Below are 23,217 nucleotides of genomic sequence, written 5' to 3'. Positions count from 1 at the left end.
AAATAAAAGCACAGATTTACTAATGAAGCCTTGTTGGAACCTGCTGTAATTTTAAGGAGCAGGGCCTCATAGAATCATAGAATTGTAGAATCAGAAGCAACACCCCAGGGTCATCTAATCCAATCCCCAGCCATGCTGGGTGTTAAGTTGTGGGTGAACATATCAGACAACACAGCGATTCTCCAAACAACTCTTGTTTAATCACAGGTCAGAAAAGAACTGAACTGAAGGGTTCAGCCAGCCTGCTTATATAGAGCTGCAGTACAAGGTAACTGTAACAACTTTCTGTAACTATCCAATCACTGAATGTCACTTTTGATCCCTTATTTGCATATGTGGACCTGAACTATCTACAGTATTCCCCTGCTGGCCCAGGGTGAGAACTTCAGTACATAACACTGGGGTATCCTTGAGAGGTGGTCATCCAGCCTCCATTTAAAAACCTCCAAGGAAGAAAAGCCCACCAGTTTCTGAGGTTATCAGTTCCACTATCAAATGGCTCAGTCTGCCTTTAGAATATCAATTGCTCTTCACAGAGAACTCTAGGAATTGTAAGCTCTGGGAGGGAAACACGGCATCTCCTAACAATTCTCAATACCCCTACCAAATTCCAGCTCCTAGGATTCTTTGGGGGAAGCTGTGGCTGTTTAAAGTGGTGTCATAGTGCTTTAAATGTATGGTGCAGCTGCTGTATACCGAGGGTCGGTTGTGTGTCACTTGAGAACAATGCTGTTGAAAACAGCCACGTAAGCTTCTGTTCTGTGCTGGTTTGCTCACTTACAGAGCCAACAGTGTCGTGTGGTGGTTAAAGAGTGTTCAACTAAGAGCTGGGAGAGCAGGGTTCAAATCCCCCTACTCAGCCATGAAGCTCACTGGGTGTGACCTTGGTCCAGTCACTGCCTCTCAGCCTAACCTCCCTTGCAGGGTTATTGTGGGGATTAAATGAGGAGGTGGAGAAACATGCATGCCACCTGGAGCTCCTTGGAGGAAAAGTGTAAGGTAGAAGTGCAGTAGATAAAATAAATCCAATCAGCTCTTCATTTTGGGGTTTGCGTGGAATAAAAAATTATTGGGGAACATATTTTAAATCCACCCACTACAAACTGTGACCTGGTAGACAGGCATGGAAGAGGCTTCCAGCATCCTGGCATTTGCACCAGGATGCAATGGGTATTTACTTTGTCAAATGGAGAAAAACATATTTTGAATCCAGAAACCCTGTCCTCGTTCCTTCTCAACCATAGCAGCTGTAGCAAAATCTGTTTCAAGATTTATAAATCTATAAAAAGCAGTACATATTTTTTTAATATACCCCCTTGCAATGCAGGAATCACAGCTGGAGAATCCCTGACAGATGGTGATCTGACCTCTGCTTAAAAATCTCCAGGGAAGGAGAGGAAAGGGAAAGTGAACAAGAATCTGTCAGATCTTAACTTGCAAAAATGTATAAAAGAAAAAATAAGGAATGTTGGAAATGTGAAGAAAAGGAGGGGAATTTCTATCATATGTGGTGGACTTGCAGTAAAGTGAAAGCTTACTGGGCAATGATATATAATGAGTTAAAGAAATTGTACAAGAGTACATTTGTTAAAAACCCAGAAGCGTTCCTATTGGGTTTAGTAGGTGAAGAATATGGATGGCTCGTACACCCCAGGTCGTGTGGTTGCTGACCTTGAGCCAGGCATCCTGGAGAGTGAGGTCAAATGGGCTATAGATAGCACTGCAAATAACAAGGCCAGTGGAAGTGATGGTATTCCAGCTGAACTATTTAAAATTTTAAAAGATGATGTTGTTAAGGTGCTACACTCAATATGCCAACAAGTTTGGAAAACTCAGCAGTGGCCAGAGGATTGGAGAGGATCAGTTTACATCCCAATCCCAAAGAAGGGCAGTGCCAAAGAATGCTCCAACTACCGCACAATTGCACTCATTTCACACGCTAGCAAGGTTATGCTTAAAATTCTACAAGGCAGGCTCAAGCAGTATGTGGACCGAGAACTCCCAGAAGTGCAAGCTGGATTTAGAAGAGGCAGAGGAACCAGAGACCAAATTGCAAACATGCGCTGGATTATGGAGAAAGCTAGAGAGTTCCAGAAAGACATCTACTTCTGCTTCATTGACTATGCAAAAGCCTTTGACTGTGTCGACCACAGCAAACTATGACAAGTTCTTAAAGAAATGGGAGTGCCTGATCACCTCATCTGTCTCCTGAGAAATCGCTACATGGGACAAGAAGCTACAGTTAGAACTGGATATGGAACAACTGATTGGTTCAAAATTGGGAAAGGAGTACGACAAGGCTGTATATTGTCTCCCTGCTTATTTAACCTATATGCAGAATTCATCATGCAAAAGGCTGGGCTGGATGAATCCCAGCCCAGCCTTTTGTCTTTCCTAATTTTGATTTCTGTATAGCTTGTTGCACCTCCATAGCTGTTATTGGTGAGTTCAAGATTTCAGTTTTTTCCTTGGGTATTATTGGTAGTTTATTTTTGCCCAAATAATCAATTATTTTTTTCTAGAGTCTCTGGACCTTCTTTATATAGTTTTCTGAAAAAACTAGCAAAGTTTTTACTAATTTCCTTCGGTTCTTGAATCCAGTTGTCTTCAATTTTAATTTTATTGATAATTCTATCTTCCTTTTTCTTCTTTAATTGCCAGGCCAAAAGTTTGCCAGGTTTATTTGCAAACTCAAAATTTCTATGTCTCAACCATTTTATCTTCCATTCTATCTCTTCATTTATTATCATGGAGAATTGCATCTGTAAAATTTTTATACTTTGCTTAATTAGTTCATCATCTGGTTTTTGGAAAAGGATCCTTTCCTTTTTTCTAATTTCCTCCCATATCTCCATTTTTTTTTCTCCTTTATTTTCCTTTGGAATGCGTTTTGTTGGATAAAGAAGCCTCTTATGACGGCTTTACCCGCATCCCAAACCGTCTCTAGATCTACTCCTTGATTTAAGTGGAAGTGAGAGCTGGACCATAAAGAAGGCTGATCGCCGAAGAATTGATGCTTTTGAATTATGGTGTTGGAGGAGACTCTTGAGAGTCCCATGGACTGTAAGAAGAACAAACCTATCCATTCTTAAAGAAATCAGCCCTGAGTGCTCACTGGAAGGACAGATGCTGAAGCTGAGGCTCCAATACTTTGGCCACCTCATGAGAAGAGAAGACTCCCTGGAAAAGACCCTAATGTTGGGAAAGATGGAGGGCACAAGAAGAAGGGGACGACAGAGGACGAGATGGTTGGATAGTGTTCTCGAAGCTACCAGCATGAGTTTGACCAAACTGCGGGAGGCAGTGGAAGACAGAAGTGCCTGGCGTGCTCTGGTCCATGGGGTCACAAAGAGTCGGACACGACTAAACGACTAAACAACAACAACAACAGGTGAATAAATCCTGAAGAGAGATCAAAAACTGTTTATGTATGCAACTAGGGCAGCAAGGACTCTTTTAGCCCAAAAATGGAAACAACAAGAATTACCAACGATTGAAGAGTGGCAGACGAGGATGATGGAATATGCAGAATTGGCGAAGCTGACCAGGAAAATTTGAAACCAACATGATCAAGCTTTCCAAAAGGACTTGGGTAAATTTGTACAATATTTGAAGGACAATTGCAAACAATTAACAACAGTAGCAGGACTGATCTAAAAGACTTGTAATGATTATGATTCATACGTTCTTATATTTATGTAAAAATGTGACAATTGAAATGATGAAAGATAAGTAGGAAAAAATACAAATGCTATGACACAGAAAGGAAATATGGTAACCATGAGGAGGGAGGGAGGGAAGTCGAATAGCTCGTATTCGCAAAATTTACTGTGGGAAATAAGGGTGTATTTAAATGTTACAAAATGGAAAACTAATAAATATTATATTTTTAAAAGATTCAGTTAGATCTCAGTCACCATCTGATTGCAGCATCCATTGCCAAATTACTTGTTTGCCAGTGACACTAACTGTGACCATGCACATTCCTACCACACACACACACACACACACACACACCATATAGTCTCTGTTTTCAGGTTATTGAATCATTCACACGAAATAGTCATATTTGGGGTGAGACATTACTGTTCTAGACAATATGGGGTTGTTGGGAAAGAGAAGTTGGGAGAGAGGGAGGTAGAAAGGAGAAGACAGTGAATTTTTATTTTTATTTTACATTGTATATGTGCAAAGCTTTTGTGTCAGCATCACGTAGACAGGTATTTTATTTTGCTGGCACTGCGAAAGTACAGAGGGCCCAAGGCATGGTTGGTTGCAGACACCTACCCAGCCCTATTGAGGTCAGTTGGAGTTACTTTCAAGTAAAAAACCACAGGCTGCCCAGATCCTTTGAGAAGAGAGCATTTCCAGAGATAATCACTTCACAAAAGAACCTGCTTTCAACTTCTCTTTCTCGAAGAAGAGGGTAATTCCTTGTGGACCCTATATTCGTAATCGCGCAGTTCAATATGCACATACACCGTGCTAAAGCGTGGTGTTGATAATGCCAAGGTTGCAGGTTCAGTCCCTGTATTGGACAGTTGCATATTCCTGGCCCTTCCAACTCTACAACTCTATGATTCTATGGGCAAGCTTACAGGGGATGTAGATGAGGATACTGAGAACAGGCCATCTTTTTCAGAGCGAATCTCAGTGCTTGGAGACAGCAGTTTGCAGGGATAGCTTAAAAGGCATGGGGCTGGGGGTGCAAATTTAATTGCATACATGTGTGTGACAGGGTTGTGGTGGTGAGAGGAGATGGTAAGAGAAAGCTGGCTGTGATATGGTCCTGCTAAGATACTGGTAGCAGGGGGAGCAGCCAGGCTAGTCTTGTGCCATCCTTGAGTCTGGATTATTTGCTTCCTTCCTGGTGCAAATTAACCAGATGACTCCAGTTAAGCTTCATGGCATCAGGGGCCCACTTCTGATCTTATACTTTATCCTATGGTTTTAAATCTGAGGGGAATTGAGGAAATACTCTGAGGTATCAACCCATAGGAGAAGGATGATATTGAAGCTGTAAGGCTTCTTAAAAATGAACAGCAATGATCGTGCATGATAATATATGAACCTTATCAAAAGATTGCATTTCTGGTTCTGAGGCAAGGTATAGTTTCCATCTCTCTCAATCAATACAACAATTAGGGGATCCAACTAAAACAAGTAGAGGATTTATCTTTGCCCTTTGGAGATTATTTTTTTTAAGGGGGGTATTATTGTTTCCAGAATCCCAGTAAATGAACCAACCAGTAAAATGAGAGTGCAGATCCTGTACAAACAGTGGAATAAATTGGGTGAACAGTAAACACTTAAGATATTACTCGACACACCGAAATATTTTGCAAATCCCTTTTTTAAAAAGTGCCACAGAATTGCACATACACAGCTGAATTTATATAAGAAAATGGCAACTGCAAAGATACTCTGAAACTACGGTCTTTGATCTTGTCCACAGCTGCCAAGAATCTACTTTGTACCTAAGGTGCCAAGAAACAAAAATGTAATGCCTTGCCAATGGAGATCTGGTTGAGCCAAAGCTGCTGTTCAGTTTTAACCAGTGCTTCCCCCCCCCCCATGGGGAACGCATACCCCTAAACATTTTGTGAATCTAAGCTTGGCCTCATTGAGGGGCAGTATTTCAATAGGAGTAGGAAAATGAGAGTACTCCTAAACACTTTCTTTAGGAAAAAAGCACTGGTTTTAACCAAGTGACACATCACCTCAGTGGCTGTAGAGGAGAATCCTTTTGAGAGCACCTGATCAGTACAGTGGTACCTCAGGTTAAGTACTTAATTCGTTCCGGAGGTCCGGACTTAACCTGAAACTGTTCTTAACCTGAAGCACCACTTTAGCTAATGGGGCCTCCTGCTGCTACCGTGCCGCTGGAGCCCGATTTCTATTCTCATCCTGAAGCAAAGTTCTTAACCTGAAGCACTATTTCTGGGTTAGCGGAGTCTGTAACCTGAAGCATATGTAACCTGAAGCGTATGTAACCTGAGGTACCGCTGTAATTTAAAGACCAAATGGAAGTCCCAATGAGCTTTGCATCCCTGAGAGGAGGGCATCGAACAGTAGCAGCACAGTTTGTGTGGGGAGAGAAAATCAGACAAGGGCAGACCCCAACCCCACCCCACCCCAGTGTCTATGCTACAATTTGCAGGTAGCCCAGGCGGTGAGGTGGAAACCCCAGTTCCGCCCCAGGAGGCAGATGTCCTTGAGCCCAGGCAAGGGTGAGGTGCAACCAGCAGGCAAGAGGCAGCACCAGGGAGTTTGGGAGGTCTAGTGGCGAGAAGGACAGATGGCAGATAGGGAGAGACCATCTGCACCATTCTCCTCACACACAAACACAAGCATCCAAGCCCCTTTCCTTACTGAAGAATTGCTAAAACGAAAACAATTTTATTTATTTTTATTATTTAATTAAACTTGAATACTGGCCTCCATTTGAAGATCCCAGAGTAGTTCACAGCATAAAATTACAAGAATATATCTTATTTACTTCTTAAAAATTATATGCCACTTGATTGTTCAAACGCCTCAAAGTGGTTTACAAAATAAATACCATTCAAAGATATTACAGAATCAAACATCCAAAAATGCTAAAGCCAGCAATAAACTACAAACACATCAACTTTCTTAATTTCTCAACAGGCTTTCCTAAACGTTTTTAGCTGGCACCAAAAAGAGTAGGCAGGGAATTCTCAAGATGCTGCCACACTTAAGTACTTTTTGGAGGGAGGGTGGAAATAAGGGGAAGTGCTCCCCTGCTCAGAAAAGCACCCGAAGGTGGTCTGAGCATGTTCAATGGCCACAGATTGTTGACTGACTGTATTTGGGGGAGAGGAACAAAAACTGAAGGGAGAGGAAGTGGTTGGAGCCCTGAATAGAAGCATTACACACTGCAGTGTTTTACTGTGGGTGCTCCTTATTGGAGATTTAATCATTTATTATCATCCCACCTTTCCTCCAGGGAGCTCAGTGTAGTGTACATGGTTCTCCCCCTCCTCATTTAATCATCACAACTACTGTGTGAGGCAGCTTAGGCTCAGGGTGAGTGACTGGCACCCAAGGCCACCTAGTGAACTGTCGCGCAGCGGTAAATTAATCAACGCAGAGTCTTCTTCATAAACAGAATTAAACTTTACTGAAGAAAATTAACTTGTTCATAAACAGCATAGTTAAAGAGCATACACAGAGAGCTCAAAGTAGCTATCTGACTCTTCACAGAGGCATAGTCTTAGCTACTGATTAACTAGAGGCCTGGGGCCACTCTGCCTGCCTTAGAGTTACATTCACAGCAACACATTTCAACAACAGCACAGATACTACACTGGGCCTTCCTGCAAACAGGCTACAAATTTATAGAGAGAATGAGTGATCCTGTAGATTAATCACAATGATTCAGCAGTTAGCTTTTAACAATTATCAGTTTTCAGGCTTGAATGATTGTGTAGGCCTTGTAGGCCTTGCGTTACTTATTCTGCTCTCAATAACCTTTATCTCATGACATGAGCCTCATGTCCAAGTGGAGAATTCAGCCCTGGTCTTTCCTAGGTCCTAGTATGACACACTGACTCTGATGTCACATTGGAGCACAACTGGACTACTGCTGGCAAATGGTGCACACTTCTTCACCTTGTGTGGCATCGTCAGTCTTGACTACGAGGTTCCAAGCATCACTCTCCTGATAAGGGGAAAAATAAACAAGTCAGCTAGTAGGAAATACTTGCAGGGCAATCTTGTCAACATCCCTCTGTCAGCACTAGGGGTGGGCAAATCTTTCTTTTTTGATTTCATTCAGTTTCCTCTTTTTTCCAAGTTCAGTTCTCAACACTTTGAATGTTTGTGTGTGTATATATACACACACACCCTCAGGAAAACTCAAGTGTTTTAGTGCAAATTCTTCCCATTATTCCCATTTGTATATGACTAACACGTTATTGCAGAACAGTTTCCTTTTAGTAGAATGCATTTTTGCACCTGGCTTTCACCAATACACACAGTTTTGTTCATGATTCGTGCTGGAATGTGCATTTTTGCACGCATCACTTGGCTAGAGAACTGCAGACTTTGGAGAAGTCCAGGTTTTGGAGGATGGCTGTTTTGGTTCTGAAACCTGTGGATCAGGCAGGTTGACCTTTAAATCAAGTTTCTCCTCTGTCCCTAGTCAGCATCCATTCTTACAGAGGCAGAGTGGGTGCTATGTGGCACCTGTAGGAGTGGGAAATCAGGAGCAGGCTTGCCTCCCAAAACACTTCTGTATGTGCCTAACCCAACTGACATTCATAGCGTTAACAGGTATAATGACTGAGATGCTCACAGAACTGTAGAGTCATCTAGTCCAACCTCCTGCAAAGTTGCTTATATGCTGTTAAGCTTTGGACCATTATTTGCTTTGCGCACAACTTTAGAAAAGTGGCAAAGAAGTATTTAAGTACTATATGAAGGCCATACCAGCTAAGGACTAATGTATGTGCACGATCACCTTACACCATGTACACGCGCTCAACCCAGTTAACAGTCAAGCATTCTAAAACTAAAGTGGTGATTTTGGGGAAGAAGAGAAAACCTCACAAATGGAGTTCGGACAATAAACCCATTGAACGACAATGCTATTATAAATACCTGGGCTTGGGTTTTAATTCAAAACTGTCCTGGAAGCCACACCTCCTCGCAGCTAAACTGAAATCCTCTCACTTGATTCATTCTTTATTACGGTTTGCAGAGGTCAGGGGCGGGAGTTTAGTTGCCCCCACAGTTGAGGTATTTCAAAAGAAGATTGTGTCACAATTATTGCATGGTGCAGAGATTTGGGGGTATAGATATAGTAATGCCCTCCCGTTAGAAGTGGTGCAGAACTCTTTCCTGAAATCACTGTTGATTATTCTCAGCCCCTTTTTAAGAGCTGAAGCAGGGCTAATTCTGGCTGAAGTTGGCTAGCATGAGTAATACTAGGTTCCCTAAAAAATGCTTCCTAGAGCAATTGCAATCTATGCCCCGAAGCTCTTGAGCAAACTCAGTCAGTAAGAGTCTCCATTATTATGGGTTTAATGTGGACTCCCTATCAAATTTTGCCTCTAACAGAGTCAAACAACTCATCAAAGAAAATTTTTATTTAGTCTCTAAATGGAGGGACCTTCATTCACTTTCCCAGGTGGCATATTCATCCTGGTATCCAATATATAAAACATCTTTTGGGCTGGAGCAATACTTTATTAATCTCATGCTGGCACTACTTAAAAAAGCATTTACAGCTTTGTGTTTTCAGTGTATGCCCTCCGCATATCTAAAGGGAAGATTTAATAACACCCCTGTGTACCAAAGACTCTGCATCTATGAGTCAGGAGATGTGGAGGATATTCAACACTATTTGTTATGATGCTCTTTATATATATCCCCTAGAAAAAAAATCCTTGATTACATTCTCTGTTCTCTCTCCAACCGACCTCCCCTTGAGCAAATATCTATTTTGCTTGCTGGCAATAACGTATTTATTACTGCACAGGTTGCAAAATTTGCCTTGACTGCAAGTAAGTTGAGAGCTTAGCACCAACACAAGTATCATAAGGGGAAGAGAGAAGCAGAGTGCTTAACATACGCAAATGTGATTTTTGCATTATTGTATGTTTGCTTTGCTGTTGTTGCTGTTCAGTTTTAAATTAATTAATTGTATCCTACACATTGTGACCAATTGTGACGGCTTATAGGTTTTAGCAATAAAGATTTCATTCATTCACCCACTCAGCCATTGCCATTTGCAGAACCAGAACTGTTACAGGTGCCACATAATACTTCTCTGCATTTGCCAGAAATCTATTCTTTTGTGTGCCAACATCTACACTTCGGAACTCCCTGCCTATTTACATCAAGCAGGTACTACTAGAAACATTTTTGTTTACACAAGCCTACCCTGATGTGCAGAATGCCAAGGTGAGCTTTAATCTGGATTTCATTTTATCACTGATTATTTTCCATATTATTTTTAAACTGTAAGGTAAAGATAAAGGGACCCCTGACCATTAGGTCCAGTCATGACCGACTCTGGGGTTGCGGCGCTCATCTCGCTTTATTGGCCGAGGGAGCCGGCGTACAGCTTCCGGGTCATGTGGCCAGCATGACTAAGCCACTTGTGGCGAACCAGAGCAGCGCACAGAAACGCCGTTTACCTTCCCTCCGGAGTGGTACCTATTTATCTACTTGCACTTTGATGTGCTTTCGAACTGCTAGGTTGGCAGGAGCAGGGACCGAGCAACGGGAGCTCACCCCATCACGGGGATTCAACCGCCGACCTTCTGATCAGCAAGTCCTAGGCTCTGTGGTTTAACCCACAGCATCACCCGCATCCCTTTTTTAAACTGTATTTACCAGTAATCTCTCTTTTACTCTTTTCGTAAACAATTTCGGTTTTTTACAGTCAAGTGGCCTATAGAAATCTGCACATCAAAACAGCCAGAATAATAATAATAATAATAAAGGGCAGCCCCTTATTTTCCCTTCTATAGTTTTTTGCTCAAGAGCAGAGAAAGTTGGGTGACTAACCGGCTGCTCCCTGCTTTCAACTGTAAGGTTTTGGAAGGATGAAAAAGATTGAGGAGAGAGCCAAGCCTCTGCTTCTCGGCAGGCAGGACATTCAGGAGTTGTAGGGTTCAGCTCCAGCCCGCTTCCGCTCCCTGCCTGAGCAGCCCCTTCCCCATGGTGATTCTCTTCTCTTATGGTGGCCAGGATGTCAGCCTGGGCGGAGAGGTTCTGCAGGTCCAGCTCCGTACACTCCACGGGGGCATGAGGCCAGTGGTGTAGCGCCTCTGTGGCACATGAGGAGACAGGGGCCACTGGGGGGTCACTGGGGGCTGCACCACACTCCTGTCTAAGGTCTGTCAAGGAATAGTCGCTGTAGCCAGAGTCCCTGAAAAAGTGCATGTGCTCCGCAACGCTCCTGCCCGGAGGAGCTTGGTTGCCGGCAGGAATCACCTGAGCAAAGTCCCGGTCGGGCTCCTGGAAGGGCCAGTGAACCCCAGGAACTCTTGAGACAAAGTGGACAGCTTCAGCCAGACCTTAAAAAATCAAGGGGAGGGGGAAAGAGACAATTTAAGAACATGGAGCAAGATGTTGTTTGGAATTATAGAACTGTAAGGTTGGGACCCCGAAGGTTCATGTAGTCCCATTTTTTCCTGCAGTGCAGGAATCACAGCTAAAGATTCCCTGACAGAGGGCCACCCAACTTCCACTTGAAAACATCTAAGGAAGGACAGTCCACCACCTTCCAAGGGAGTCCATTCCATTGTCAAATGGCTCTTGCCCTCAGAAAATTCTTCCTGGTGTTTAGTCAGAATCTCCTTTCTTGTAATTTAAATCCATTGGTTTGCATGCTCTCCTCCAGAGCAAGAGGAAATAAGCTTGCTCCTCTTCCATGCGGCAGCTCTTCAGGTATTTGAATATGGCTTTCATAAATGCTGTTGAAATTAGGACCCCAACCCCACCACCCTCTGCAAATCTCTCAATTTAAAGGCACTGGTTTCCTACAGCCACCTCTCCCTGGTCTCCCAGGAAAGGGAAGAGGAGAAGGCAAATCACCTCATGGATCTCTATGTAGCTACCGGTAATTCCTCCTCTCAACACCAATGGATTTTCCCTCTGCCTTCCCAAATTGGCAACAGTCTCATCTGTACCTTTGCAAATGAAAAAAACAACAACTATTCAAAGCAATGGGTCTTCCTGATCATGCTTCCCTTTCCCTGAGCTTCTTCTAATCCAGGGGTACACAAACTGCAACCCCCCCCCCCGGGCAAGATCTTTCTGGACTACAACTCCCATCAGCCCCAGCCAGCATAGCATGTGGTCAGGGATGATAGGAGGTGTTGTCCAACAACATCTGGAGGGCCGCAGGTTGTGCACCCCTAAACTAAGAAGGCCAAATTACTGTTGGCTTCTCTCGCAGGCTGTCATTTGCATGTCACCCTCATGATCCTGCCACTCTTTTGGTCATAAGAGCCCTGCTGGATCAAGCCAATGGCCCATCTAGTCCAGTGTCCTGTCCTCACAGTGGATGCCGCAAAGAGAAACTCACAAGCAGTCCCTGAGTACAAGAAGCCTTTCCTCTCTTGCAGCTTCCAGCACCTGGAATTCAGAAGCACTGCTGCAACTATAGCAGCAGAGCACAGCCATCATGGCTAGTAGCCTTCTCCTCCTCCATGAATTTGCCCAATCCTTTTTTTTTAAACCATCCAAGTTGGTGACCACCATTGCCTTCTGTGTCAGGGAGTTCCAAAGTTCAACTGTGTAGCATGAAGAAGCCCCTTTTCTTTTATCTGTCCTGAATCTTCAAACATTCAGCTACATTGGATGTCCGAAAGTTCTATTGTTAGGCATGCTAGATTCCTGTGTTTGAATAAGATCCTAAGTATTTGGATACATGAACTACAGTGGTGCCCCGCAAGACGAATGCCTCGCAAGACGGAAAACTCGCTAGACGAAAGAGTTTTCCGTTTTGGAGGTGCTTCGCAAAACGAATTTCCTATGGGCTTGCTTCGCAAGACGACAATGTATTGCGAGTTCCTGCTGGTTTTTTCCCCTCCCCCCCTTTTTCTAGGCCACTAAGACGCTTATCAGCTGATCCAATCAGCAGATAAGCCGCTAAAAGCCGCTAATAGCGCTAATCCGCTAATCCGTCAATGGGTTTGCTTCGCAAAACGAAAAAACCGCTAGACGAAGAGAATCACAGAACGGATTCTTTTCGTCTTGTGAGGCACCACTGTATATTGCTTAAAGAAGCGGAGCCGGAGAGACAGAGAGAGAGAGAGAGAGAGAGAGAGAGATGGAGAAACCACAATTCCTTCACCGCCCACCCCCTCTGGGCCTCAGAGCATCACCATTAGAGTATTACCTTCCTGTGGCCTTTGCCAAGGACTCAAACGCTTGATGGCTACAGAGCAGGTGTTGGACAGGAATGTGCGGCAAGGGAAGCCAGCAGACATGGCAGAATCTTGAAATGTCTCCTCCTGGTCAGATAAATCCTGACTACTGTGGAACGCTTGAAAGATAAAGATACAGAGGAAAAACACTGTCAACACACACACCTAGTCATCAGCGATGTAAGGAATAAAAAAACCCCAGGAATATCAGCCTTGCAAGTAAGTCTTCATACACTGAGAAACTGATACTACATAGCCAGGGACATGGGTGGTGCTGTGGTCTAAACCACTGAGCCTCTTGGGCTTGCCGATCAGAAGGTTGGCGGTTCGAATCCGCACGACGGGGTGAGCTCCCATTGCTCTGTCCACCTAGCAGTTCGAAAGCACACCAGTGCAAGTAGCTAAATAGGTACTGCTGTGGCAGGAAGGTAAATGGCATTTCTGTGTGCTCTGGTTTCCATCACGGTGTTCCGTTGCACCAGAAGCAGTTTAGTCATGCTGGCCACATGACCCTGAAAGCTGCCTGGACAAATTCCGGCTCCCTCAGCCTGAAGCAAGGTGAGCACCACACCTCATAGTCACCTTTGGCTGGACTTAACCATCCAGGAGTCCTTTACCTTTTTACCTTGACTACATAGCCATGATGCGAGCCAGTGTACTGTGGTGGATACAGCACTGGGCTAGGACTTTTGGGAGATCTAGGTTTGAATCCCCACTCGGCCATGTGAAGGCCACTGGGTGAGACTTTTGGGTCCAATTGCTGTCTCTCTGTGTCTAACCTACCTCACAGGGTTGTTGGATTAAGTGAGGAGGAAGGAGAACTGCATGTGCCACCTTAAGCTCCATGGAGAAAAGGGTGGGATATAAATTCAGTAAATAAAACAAATGTGCTTTTTATTAATCCCACCTGACCACATTCTGACTATCCACCGAGCTTGTCAAAAAAGGAAAAGAACCAGTCCAGTTATTATTGTGATTGGTAATTAATTACCTATTATAAAGTAAGGACATATGTAACTGAGGACAATCTAGCACCTTTCTTTTATTACAACTCAGTTATTATTACATAATAAGATAAGCACTGCTCAAACTATAGAAAGCACTTCACAATTAGCATTTTCATTTTTACAACAGCCCAACGAGATATGCACCTATTATGCCCATTTTTGCAAATGTGGAAACTGAGGACAAAAAACAGTAACTTGCACCAAGCATCCAGAGGGGATGTGCAAAGAATAGGTCCTCTGGGTCCCACTAGCCTGCTACCTACTCTCCATTCTACCTGCTCACACCACACTTAGGAAGTTTAAAGAGCCCTGGGGTAAGAGACACAATTATGGGGCTGTCTAGGATGGTGCAGAAAAGTGGGGAAGGGTGTAGTCAACAGCAAGGAATGCCAAAGGAAGTGGAGAAAGCAACAGAACATATTCTGCAGAAGTGAAAAAAACTCTTGAGAGGTGAGACCTCTCAGCAGGACCAGTGAACCACATCAGTGGCCCATCTCACCCAGCATCCTGTTCTCACAGTGGCCAACGAGATGCCCCTAAAAGGAAGCCCACAAGCAGGACCTGAGCACAAGGGGACCCTCCCCACCGCCCTGCTATTCAGAAGCATGACTGCCTCTCACTGTGGAGGCAGAGCCACCATGGCTAGCAGCCACTGGAAAGGAAGGGGGTAAGAGTTTCTGCACAGGACTGACTCACCATGCTGGCAGTGGTTCTTCCAGATCCGTTTGCAGTAGAGGATGGTGACGGTCACCAGTGCCAACCCAGTGATGATAAACGTGGTGAGGGTCAGCACCACAAAGAGCAGGTCCTGAGTAGCAGGTATGGGATACTTCACCGGCACCGGCACTACGCTCTCTTCGGAGTCACCTGCAGACACATCAGTGAGGAATGAACAGCCACAGATGCTTCAGTTTGCTCATTAGTAAGGTCACAGATCCCAGTTGCCCTTCAGTAAGCATATTGGCTGGGCAGGAAATGCAAAGGGGGGGGGGCTGCATCTTTCCAGACTGCAAAACTGAAATTCGTTGCAGCCCTCCATCTCAGAAGGTTTGCAGAAAACAAAACATTGAAGGAATTGGCAGGGCCACCCAGCAAGAGATGAGCTTCTTTACTTCAGGGTGCATTAATCTGCAGGCATGAGGAGGTGGCGGCAAAAAACCCTTTCAGTGAGGACATGTGTTGCTTCTATGGGTCAACAGCTGCTAAAAGCTCCAAGCTCCATCTATGGAACTCCCTGCACTGAAGGGGACAAGGGAGAGTTAGGGCCCAATAAAGTGCAACGTACTGTGTGGCACAGTGGTTAGAGTGTCAGACTAGGACCTGGGAAAAGACCAGGTTTCATATCCCACACTTGGCCATGAAACTCACTGCGTGAGACGTTGGGGGTCAGTCACTGCTTCTCAGACTAAACTACCTCACAGGGCTGTGGTGGGGATTTCATAAGAGAACTGTCTACACGCCACCTTGAGCTCTTTGGAGAAAAAGATGGGATATAGAAATACAACAAGTAACCTGAAAATAGATAGGGCTTCTAAAGCAAAGCTGTTATAATTTTACACAAGTAGAAACTGTGGTCTTGGATACAGCAAAAATAGCTTGCGAGAGGGTAATGATCTGAGTCGGGTTTCCAGGGCATGATTTATAGTCTCAGTGAAACTTCAGTGATTTCTTTGCTTGACCAGCAGAATAAGTTATGCAAAATGTGAAATTTGAAATATGTGCATAAATTGATACAGATTGTAGAATCTTGTGTTCCCTTCCCCCACCCTCTTAGTATGGAACTTCTTTCTTGTAAAGCATTTTTTCCCTCGCTGCTGCAGTTGAAACAGTTCTAGAATGAAGTGGCATGATGAAATTGCAATCTGAATTGGGGGAAACAGATGGGCAAAAGACCTAGCAGGTACTTACAGTCTAGCTCAGAGGAGGGGGTCCGCCTTGTGCAAGGAATGCATTGCTGATCCCTGAGCCCTCCAATTTGAGTTTTCCTGTAGAAACTGTCAAGAGGAAGAAAAATGGAGCAGACAAGTTATGAGAGCCATATGTACCAAAAGAACCTGAGTGACAGAGGATGCTCTGTGCAGTGGTCATTAGCTCAAAGCCCCCATTGCTGCTGTTTAAGTATTTTTCCAACACTGGCTCTCTGTGTCCCTCAACACTGCAGTGCTAAGGACCAATCCATGCACTCAAATTGTTCCCAATGCACAATTACTACATCCAATGCTGGGTGAATCAATTGGACGAATGCTTCACCATGCACCCAGTTCATGTTCAGTTGCACCAAAACACAAACCAGTGGACAGAGCTACTCTGATGAGAATTTTTTATTTATTTCATAAAGTTTATACACTGCTTGACTGGAAAAACAACCACCTCAAAGCAGTTCACAAAGAGAACAATATAATTATCTTCAAAAAATCAACTCTTTCAAACATTTAGAAGATAAAAATAAGCAATTAACAAAAATCAAAAAACCCTCACCAACGGTTTAAAACAGACATCAACTTTTTAAGCATCTGGACATTTTGCCTAAACAAAAATGTTTTCAGCTGGTGCTGAAAAGAGTACAGTGAAGGTGTCCCTCTGATGTCAACAGGCAAGGAGTTCCAGTGTTGGTGCTGCTGCACTAAAAGATTGAATTCTTACAAATGTGAAATGGGTATTATGTGGCACTTGTAAGAGTGCCAGTTCCACAGGTCCTGTGTTGCTCTTGGAGTTTACCTTGTACTTACCCAGGGAAACACTCTCCACAGGCTGCATTCAAGATGGAGGAGCAGTTGTGTCTCTGGATCCGGTTGAGGAGACTGCATGAGACGCAGGGTTTGCAGCCAAGGTGGCTCAAGTTGTTCTTGAACCTCCTGGGCGGGCATGGAACACAATGGGCATTTCCCCCTTCACCATAACCACACTCCTGTCGAAACACAGGAACAAAGCCATTGACTGTAGCTGCAGCCTGAGACCGTGTTCCCCCCACCAAAAAAGAGCTAGATGAAATGCCACAGGCAGAAGGTTTGGCATCCTTTTCTAAGTCCCCCCCCTTCTTCTTATCTATCAGTTTCTAAAATACATATAACAAGCAATCCCCATGTACCTACTGCTACCCAATAAAAATTCAATAATTATACAATGTAAATGACACGGTTAAACACAGTTTGTAAATAGATCCGAATTCATTGCATCCGTTAGGGGTCTTCTACCTGAACCAGTATGGCATACTGATTAGAGTGCTAGACTAGGACCTGGGACACCAGGGATCAAATGCTACCTCAGCCTGGAAGCTCATGGAATGGCCTTGGGAGCTAGTCACTGCCTCCCAGACTATGCCACCTCAAAACATTGTTATGGGGATTAAATGGGGAGAAGTAGTACGTAAACCGCCTTGGGCTCCTTGGAGGAAAGGTGGGATACAAATGTAAATACATAAATAAAAATAGTAATAGTAACAACAACAACAACAACAACAACAACGCTTCCATTTAACAGATTACACCAGTAATAGAAAGTAGAAACTTTGTTCTTCCTGCTGAATGCAGCTCTAATAATCCAGACCTGCATTTCCTCTAAGGACATGATTTAATTTCTACCCATTTGCAAAGCTAAGGTGAGGGTGAAGGAATGGGTTTCTGTGTAGCAAGTTTAAAACTGACTCAACCCCCCCCCTTTGTTCTTTCAAAAGAGAGCATTTTAAAATGCGTAAAACTTGAGCTGTTGAGCAAAAGCAAAATAAGGACGCAATTGCATAAACAAGCTCTCTCCTTTATCAGTCACAGCAAGGGATGACCCTGACTCTTTAGGGGAACAAAGAAAACACGTCAATATCTTATGTGCTCACCACAAAATACGTAGGGACCGATGTCCGGAAAAAGAAACCCATTCCTTCAAGGGAATGCCTCTGTATAAGCCAGTGTGATTTATACATCTGTGGACTCCACTTATGTGGGTTCCCAGCAGCTGTTCCTATTCCAATCAAATAAGAGCTGTCTCCAATATCGTAACTGGAGTGATCAATTGAAAAAAATCTTCTACACCAGGAATCTCTCATCTGCATCCCACAGCCAGTGGTGTAATGTGTGTGTGGTGGTGGGGGGAATGGTCCCAGACACAAAATTCTGAGGGGGTGCAACCAGGCACTCCCACAGGGATATCTGCCCCACCCTGGTGGGTGGCAGAGCAACTCAGGCCCATGGGGAGCTGGGCTCCATCTTTTGTGGGTAGGTGGTGCAGCACAGCCTCACTTGGCTCCAGTGGGATGGAGCACTCTGGCACCGACTTGCCCGTCCCAGGTGCTGGCAACCCACACTATGCTGCTGCCCAGAGTGCAGGGGGCCAAGCCCAGAAGGTATTATTGACAGCCCTGAACAGCTTCAGATTACCTTGGAAGGCTCCGTTCCAGGACCACATTTCAGACAAGGGCTGCATCTCCCCTGATCGTCCAGGTACTCATCCTGTGCACATTTGAGTGGGTTGGCAGGCAACTGTGGCACCTGTCAGAAGGAAAAGAGCCTCTTAAGGTCTGCATTAACTTGCATCTGTCCTTAGCTTAAGGTTGTGATCTTTCCCAGGGACCTGGGTGGTTGTACAGCAAACGGAGCAAACCAAAACCAGCACAACAATCCTTTTTTCTTAGGGCTTAACTTCCTAAACTCCCAAAGTGCCTCTGCTTGAACCTGTTGCACACAGAAACTTCCAAATCCCTGCAAGAGACACCTCTTGGTGCATAATGATATGGTACTGCTGAATATCAGTTATTTGGAGACCTGCAGGAGGGGCACTTTATACACGTCCTGCCTTCAAGAACACCCAGCTCATTAAGTGCATAAGAAGACCCCTGCGGCATCAGGCCATGATTCATCTAGTCCAGCATGTGGTCCTCAGTGGCCAACCAGATGCCCAAATGAGAAGCCCACCAGCAGGAAACGAGCACGAGCCCTTTCTCCTCCCGTGGTTTCCATCAACTGGCATTCAGAAGCATTGCTGCCTCCAGCTGTGGTGGCAGAGCAGAGCCATTATGGCTATTAACCACCGATAGTCTTCTCCCTCCAGAAGCTTGACTAATCCTCTTTTAAAACCATCCAAGTTTGTGGCCATCACCGGCTCCTAGAGGACTGAGTTCCATAGTTTCACTATGCGCTGAATGAAAAGAGACTTCTGTTTATGTGTCCTGAATCTTCCAACATTCAGTTGCATTGGATGCTCACGAATTCTAGAGTTATGAGAGAGAGAGAACTTTTCTCCATGCCATGTACCATTTTATAAACTTCAATCATGTTCCCTCTTACAGTCATACCTTGGGTTGAAGTAGCTTCAGGTTAAGCATTTTCGGGTTGCGCTCCACGGCGACCCGGAAGTAATGGAGCGCGTTACTTCCGGGTTTCGCCGCTCGCACATGCGCAGATGCTCAAAATGACATCACACGCATGCGTGGAAGCGGCAAATCACGACCCACAGACGCACGGAAGCGGGTTGAGTTTATTTCAGGATGTGAACGGGGCTCTGGAATGAATCCTGATCGCATCCAGAGGTACCACTGTACTTGCCTTTTCTCCAAACTGAAAGGTCCCCAACATAGCAACCTTTCCTCCTAGGGGAGTCGCTCCATCCCCTTGAACATTTTGGTTGCCCTTTTTTTGAACCATCTCTACCACATCCTTTTTAGGTGAGGCAACTGGCACTGTATGGAGCATTTCAAATGTGATCCCACAGTATATTTGTATAAGATTTGTAATACTGGAAGTTTTCTTTTTTTCATGGCCTTTTGTAATGATGTTTCCCTTTTCCATGGCCGCCACACCCTGGGTTGACACTGCCTCTGAGCCTAACCTACATTGCAGGGCTGTTGTAAGGATATGAAATTTATATACTGCTCTCCATTAGAGGATCACAGAGTGGTTTAATGTTTAAAAACACAAAAATACATGGCATGATAACAAACCAAAGGCTTGGGATAAGAGGAATAAATGAGGGAACAGGGAGTATCATGTACTCCTCCTTGAGCTCCTTAGGAGGAAAATATGGGATATAAAAGTACTCATCCCCATCGTCCTCCTAGTAAATTTTTAATACATTTGCAGTGCAATCCAATGCATGTCCATTCAGAAGTGAGTTCCACTGTGTTTAAATGGGACTTATTCCCAGGTGTGTTTTTTTTTGGGGGGGGGGGAGATTATAGCACCACAACCTTATTTTGGCTTTTCAGGAGCTTATCACCTCTGAAACGATATTCTAGCCCACTGATAGCTTTAGCTCTTATGAATATCTCCAATCATTAGAGGCTGTGCTCTGTAACTCCCATAATGAAGATTTAGATATTTTTATTAAAATACCCCAACACTTGCCCTCCCCTCAGCTTGACAGCACAAGAGAGTTTTATGCAATGGAGCAGATAAAATAGAGAAGATTCCTACATTGGTAACAAACGCCACCAAAAGCATCAGCCACACTTCCTTCTTCATCTCCAACACAGCAGTTCCTCAGTCAGAAATGTAGCTGGCCAGGTGCCCTTGTGAACTTCGTTCCTTAGGATCTAAACTATGAAAGAACAAAAAGGGGAAAGAGTGAGGGGAGAATTAAGAATTAAGGTTTTTCCCAGACAGGGTGATCCCCCCCCCCAAAAAAGTCTCTTTCACCCTGAGATACAAAGCAACTTTGTTGTGACAAACAACTTTCAGCATCACAAATAGCTGTACCATTCTTAATCCCTGCTCAAATTTTAGTTAGCAAGTCTCAACAAATGAAACTGATCTGTAAAAAATGTAACTTGAAAAAAGACGTTGCACATACTTTTGTAAACCAATAACTCTTTAATAGAAATACATTTTTAAAAAATTAGTTAGCAAGCCAGGAAGGAGCAAAGCATGCATTGGTTGCATTTTTTAAATTTAGGTGAAGGTCGCAGTTTAAATAAAACCACGCGTATTACTGCAGATAAGGAGAAATTCTTTAGTTCTCAGTCACTACCAATCTAGCTATCAATCTACAGTGCATGATATAGTATTACAATCATGGCCTTGAGGATTTATCTCATACTGTTCCTGTGACATGTTGTTATTATTACTAATTTATTATCCATCCTTCACCCTAGGTCCCAGGGTAGGTCACAACACGAAAATGCAGTATTAATTTGGAATATTCGTACTCAAAGTGTTTGGCAGAGAGCTTAATTTGGGGGGGGGGGATTCCATAAACTTTAAGTTTCCAAAGGGTCTAGTAGAAAAACCTTGATGCTACATCATGTTTTTCTGGTATCATCTCTCTATTTTCCTTTTCTAATAATTTTAAAACGTCAATAAAAGTTACGTTTAAAAAAATATTTAAAACAGTTTTTAAACACTTGCAATCACAAAAAACAACAACAAAACAAAACAGTTCTTGGCTCTGCTTCCGTGGCTTCCAAATTCGTGGTGAGCGCTTTTGTTGTCAACTAAACCCCACCATCTGTCATTCCAGGATCCGACCTGTCAGGTTCAAAGAGCCAGAAAGCCAGTAAGTTCCCTGGAATGAAAGATTAAGACCCTCTCCTCCACCGACTCAACGCTGCAAGCCCGGGCTTGCCCAACTGCAGCCCAGCCTCTGGGAGTCCACGTGGACCCGCTTCATCTCCCCTTTGCCTGGCTGCCCTCCAAGCCTGTAGCTCAGGGCTCGATTCCCGAAGAAGCCTGGCCGGGCTCCCAGCTTTAGGAGGCGGGGGCGGGATACATTTCTTAAAAAGTGAGGGAGGTCGAGAAGGCTCCTTTCTCCGTCCCTTTTTTCTTCCCTGCATTGCACGGGGTTGTCTATTTGGTCTTTGGGTCCCTTCGAACTGTTCATTTCTATGATTCTATGAAAGCAGTTCCTGCCTGCCCGCAACTCCGCTCCCTCCCCATACTTCTTCGGCTTGTTTTCCCCGTTTAGAAACCGGGAAAGCCAAAAACTCCCGTCTCTCCTTCCCACGCGAAGACAGGCAGGCAGGCTGTGGCGATATGCCTAGACGCGCCCGACGGGGCCTCAGCCAGAGCACCGTGCACACGTTCCGTAAACCCGCGGGCGTCCTCCGGACCCGATTACCTGGGGACACGCAGGACGAGCGAGTCAGCCCTCGGAGTCAAACCGAACCAACCCCAAGGCAGAGACTGAAGGTGGTGCGGCTCAGTTCCCCAGGCGCACACCTGTCAGACTGAACGTTTACCTGAACAGCAGCGACAGATATATCTCTGGACTGCTGCATCCCGCGGCGGAGACAAATAGAGAGAGACTGCTCTCCCATTGGCTGACGGCTGAGCCGCTATACAGACTGCGCTTCCCGAGGGGTGGGGCTTACTGACCAATCAATGGAAGACGAAGAGGCGAGATAAGAGAAGCCGTTCTCCCATTGGCTGTTGCCGAAACAGCTATGCTGATTGAGCTTCCCGAGGGGCGTGGTTTACCGTGCACACACTGGAAGGATAAGCTCGCTTGGTTCTTTATTATTTTATTATTATTATTAAATTTTTATTGAATTAAAAAAAATCAAATAAGAAAAGAAATAAAGAAACAAATTTCATACATATGCACGAGTAGAATTATTTATACATCTATAAAGCAATATTCAAAAAAAAAAGAGGGAGAAAGGAAAAAAAGAAAAGAAGTTAAAAATAGAAATTTAGAAAATAGAAAAATGTTCACCATAAACAACAATTTCAGATCTGTAAAGGTAAAGGGACCCCTGACCATTAGGTCCAGTTGTGGCCGACTCTGGGGTTGCGGCACTCATCTCGCTTTATTGGCCAAGGGAGCTGGCGTACAGCTTCCAGGTCTTGTGGCCAGCAGGACTAAGCCGCTTCTGGCGAAGCAGAGCAGCGCACGGAAACGCCATTTATCTTCCCACTGGAGTGGTACCTATTTATCTACTTTCACTTTGATGTGCTTTCGAACTGCTAGGTGTGCAGGAGCAGGGACCGAGCAATGGGAGCTCACCCCATCATGGGGATTCGAACCGCTGACTTTCTGATTGGCAAGCCCAAGAGGCTCAGTGGTTTAGACCACAGCGCCACCCGCGTCCCTTTTTTAAACTGTATTTACCTGTAATCTCTCTTTTACTCTTTTCGTAAACAATTTCGCTTTTTTACAGTCAAGTGGCCTATAGAAATCTGCACATCAAAACAGCCAGAGTAATATTAATAATAAAAAAGGGCAGCCCCTTATTTTCCCTTCTATAGTTTTTTGCTCAAGAGCAGAGAAAGTTGGGTGACTAACCGGCTGCTCCCTGCTTTCAACTGTAAGGTTTTGGAAGGATGAAAAAGATTCAGGAGAGAGCCAAGCCTCTGCTTCTCGGCAGGTTAGGACATTCA

At 44.4% G+C, this 23,217-nt stretch overlaps 1 protein-coding gene across 4 annotated transcripts; it reads right to left on the bottom strand.

Moving 5' to 3' along the window:
• Positions 1-7,118: 7,118 nt before the first annotated feature.
• Positions 7,119-22,180, bottom strand: EDA2R (ectodysplasin A2 receptor). 4 transcript variants are annotated; one of them, XM_081178806.1, is made up of 9 exons: positions 22,077-22,180; positions 20,317-20,440; positions 18,286-18,396; positions 16,645-16,823; positions 15,824-15,909; positions 14,612-14,782; positions 12,881-13,027; positions 10,540-11,051; positions 7,119-7,684 (listed from the first exon to the last, which is right to left on the bottom strand). In XM_081178806.1, exons 2-9 carry the CDS (start codon positions 20,362-20,364, stop codon positions 7,604-7,606), a joined length of 1,335 nt encoding a protein of 444 aa, XP_081034932.1. In that variant the 5' UTR covers positions 20,365-20,440; positions 22,077-22,180; the 3' UTR covers positions 7,119-7,603. The 4 variants fall into 4 exon arrangements, with proteins under 4 accessions (XP_081034932.1, XP_081034931.1, XP_081034934.1 ...); XM_081178805.1 differs by having other exon boundaries at positions 21,956-22,090; XM_081178808.1 differs by having other exon boundaries at positions 10,969-11,051; positions 21,956-22,090.
• Between the last annotated feature and the right edge of the window lie 1,037 nt (positions 22,181-23,217).

Source organism: Podarcis bocagei, assembly GCF_964188305.1.
Source record: "Podarcis bocagei genome assembly, chromosome: Z".
NCBI classification, from domain to species: domain Eukaryota; kingdom Metazoa; phylum Chordata; class Lepidosauria; order Squamata; family Lacertidae; genus Podarcis; species Podarcis bocagei.
Note: the sequence above shows the minus strand (reverse complement) of the source record. Positions and strands in the feature narration are given on the sequence as shown.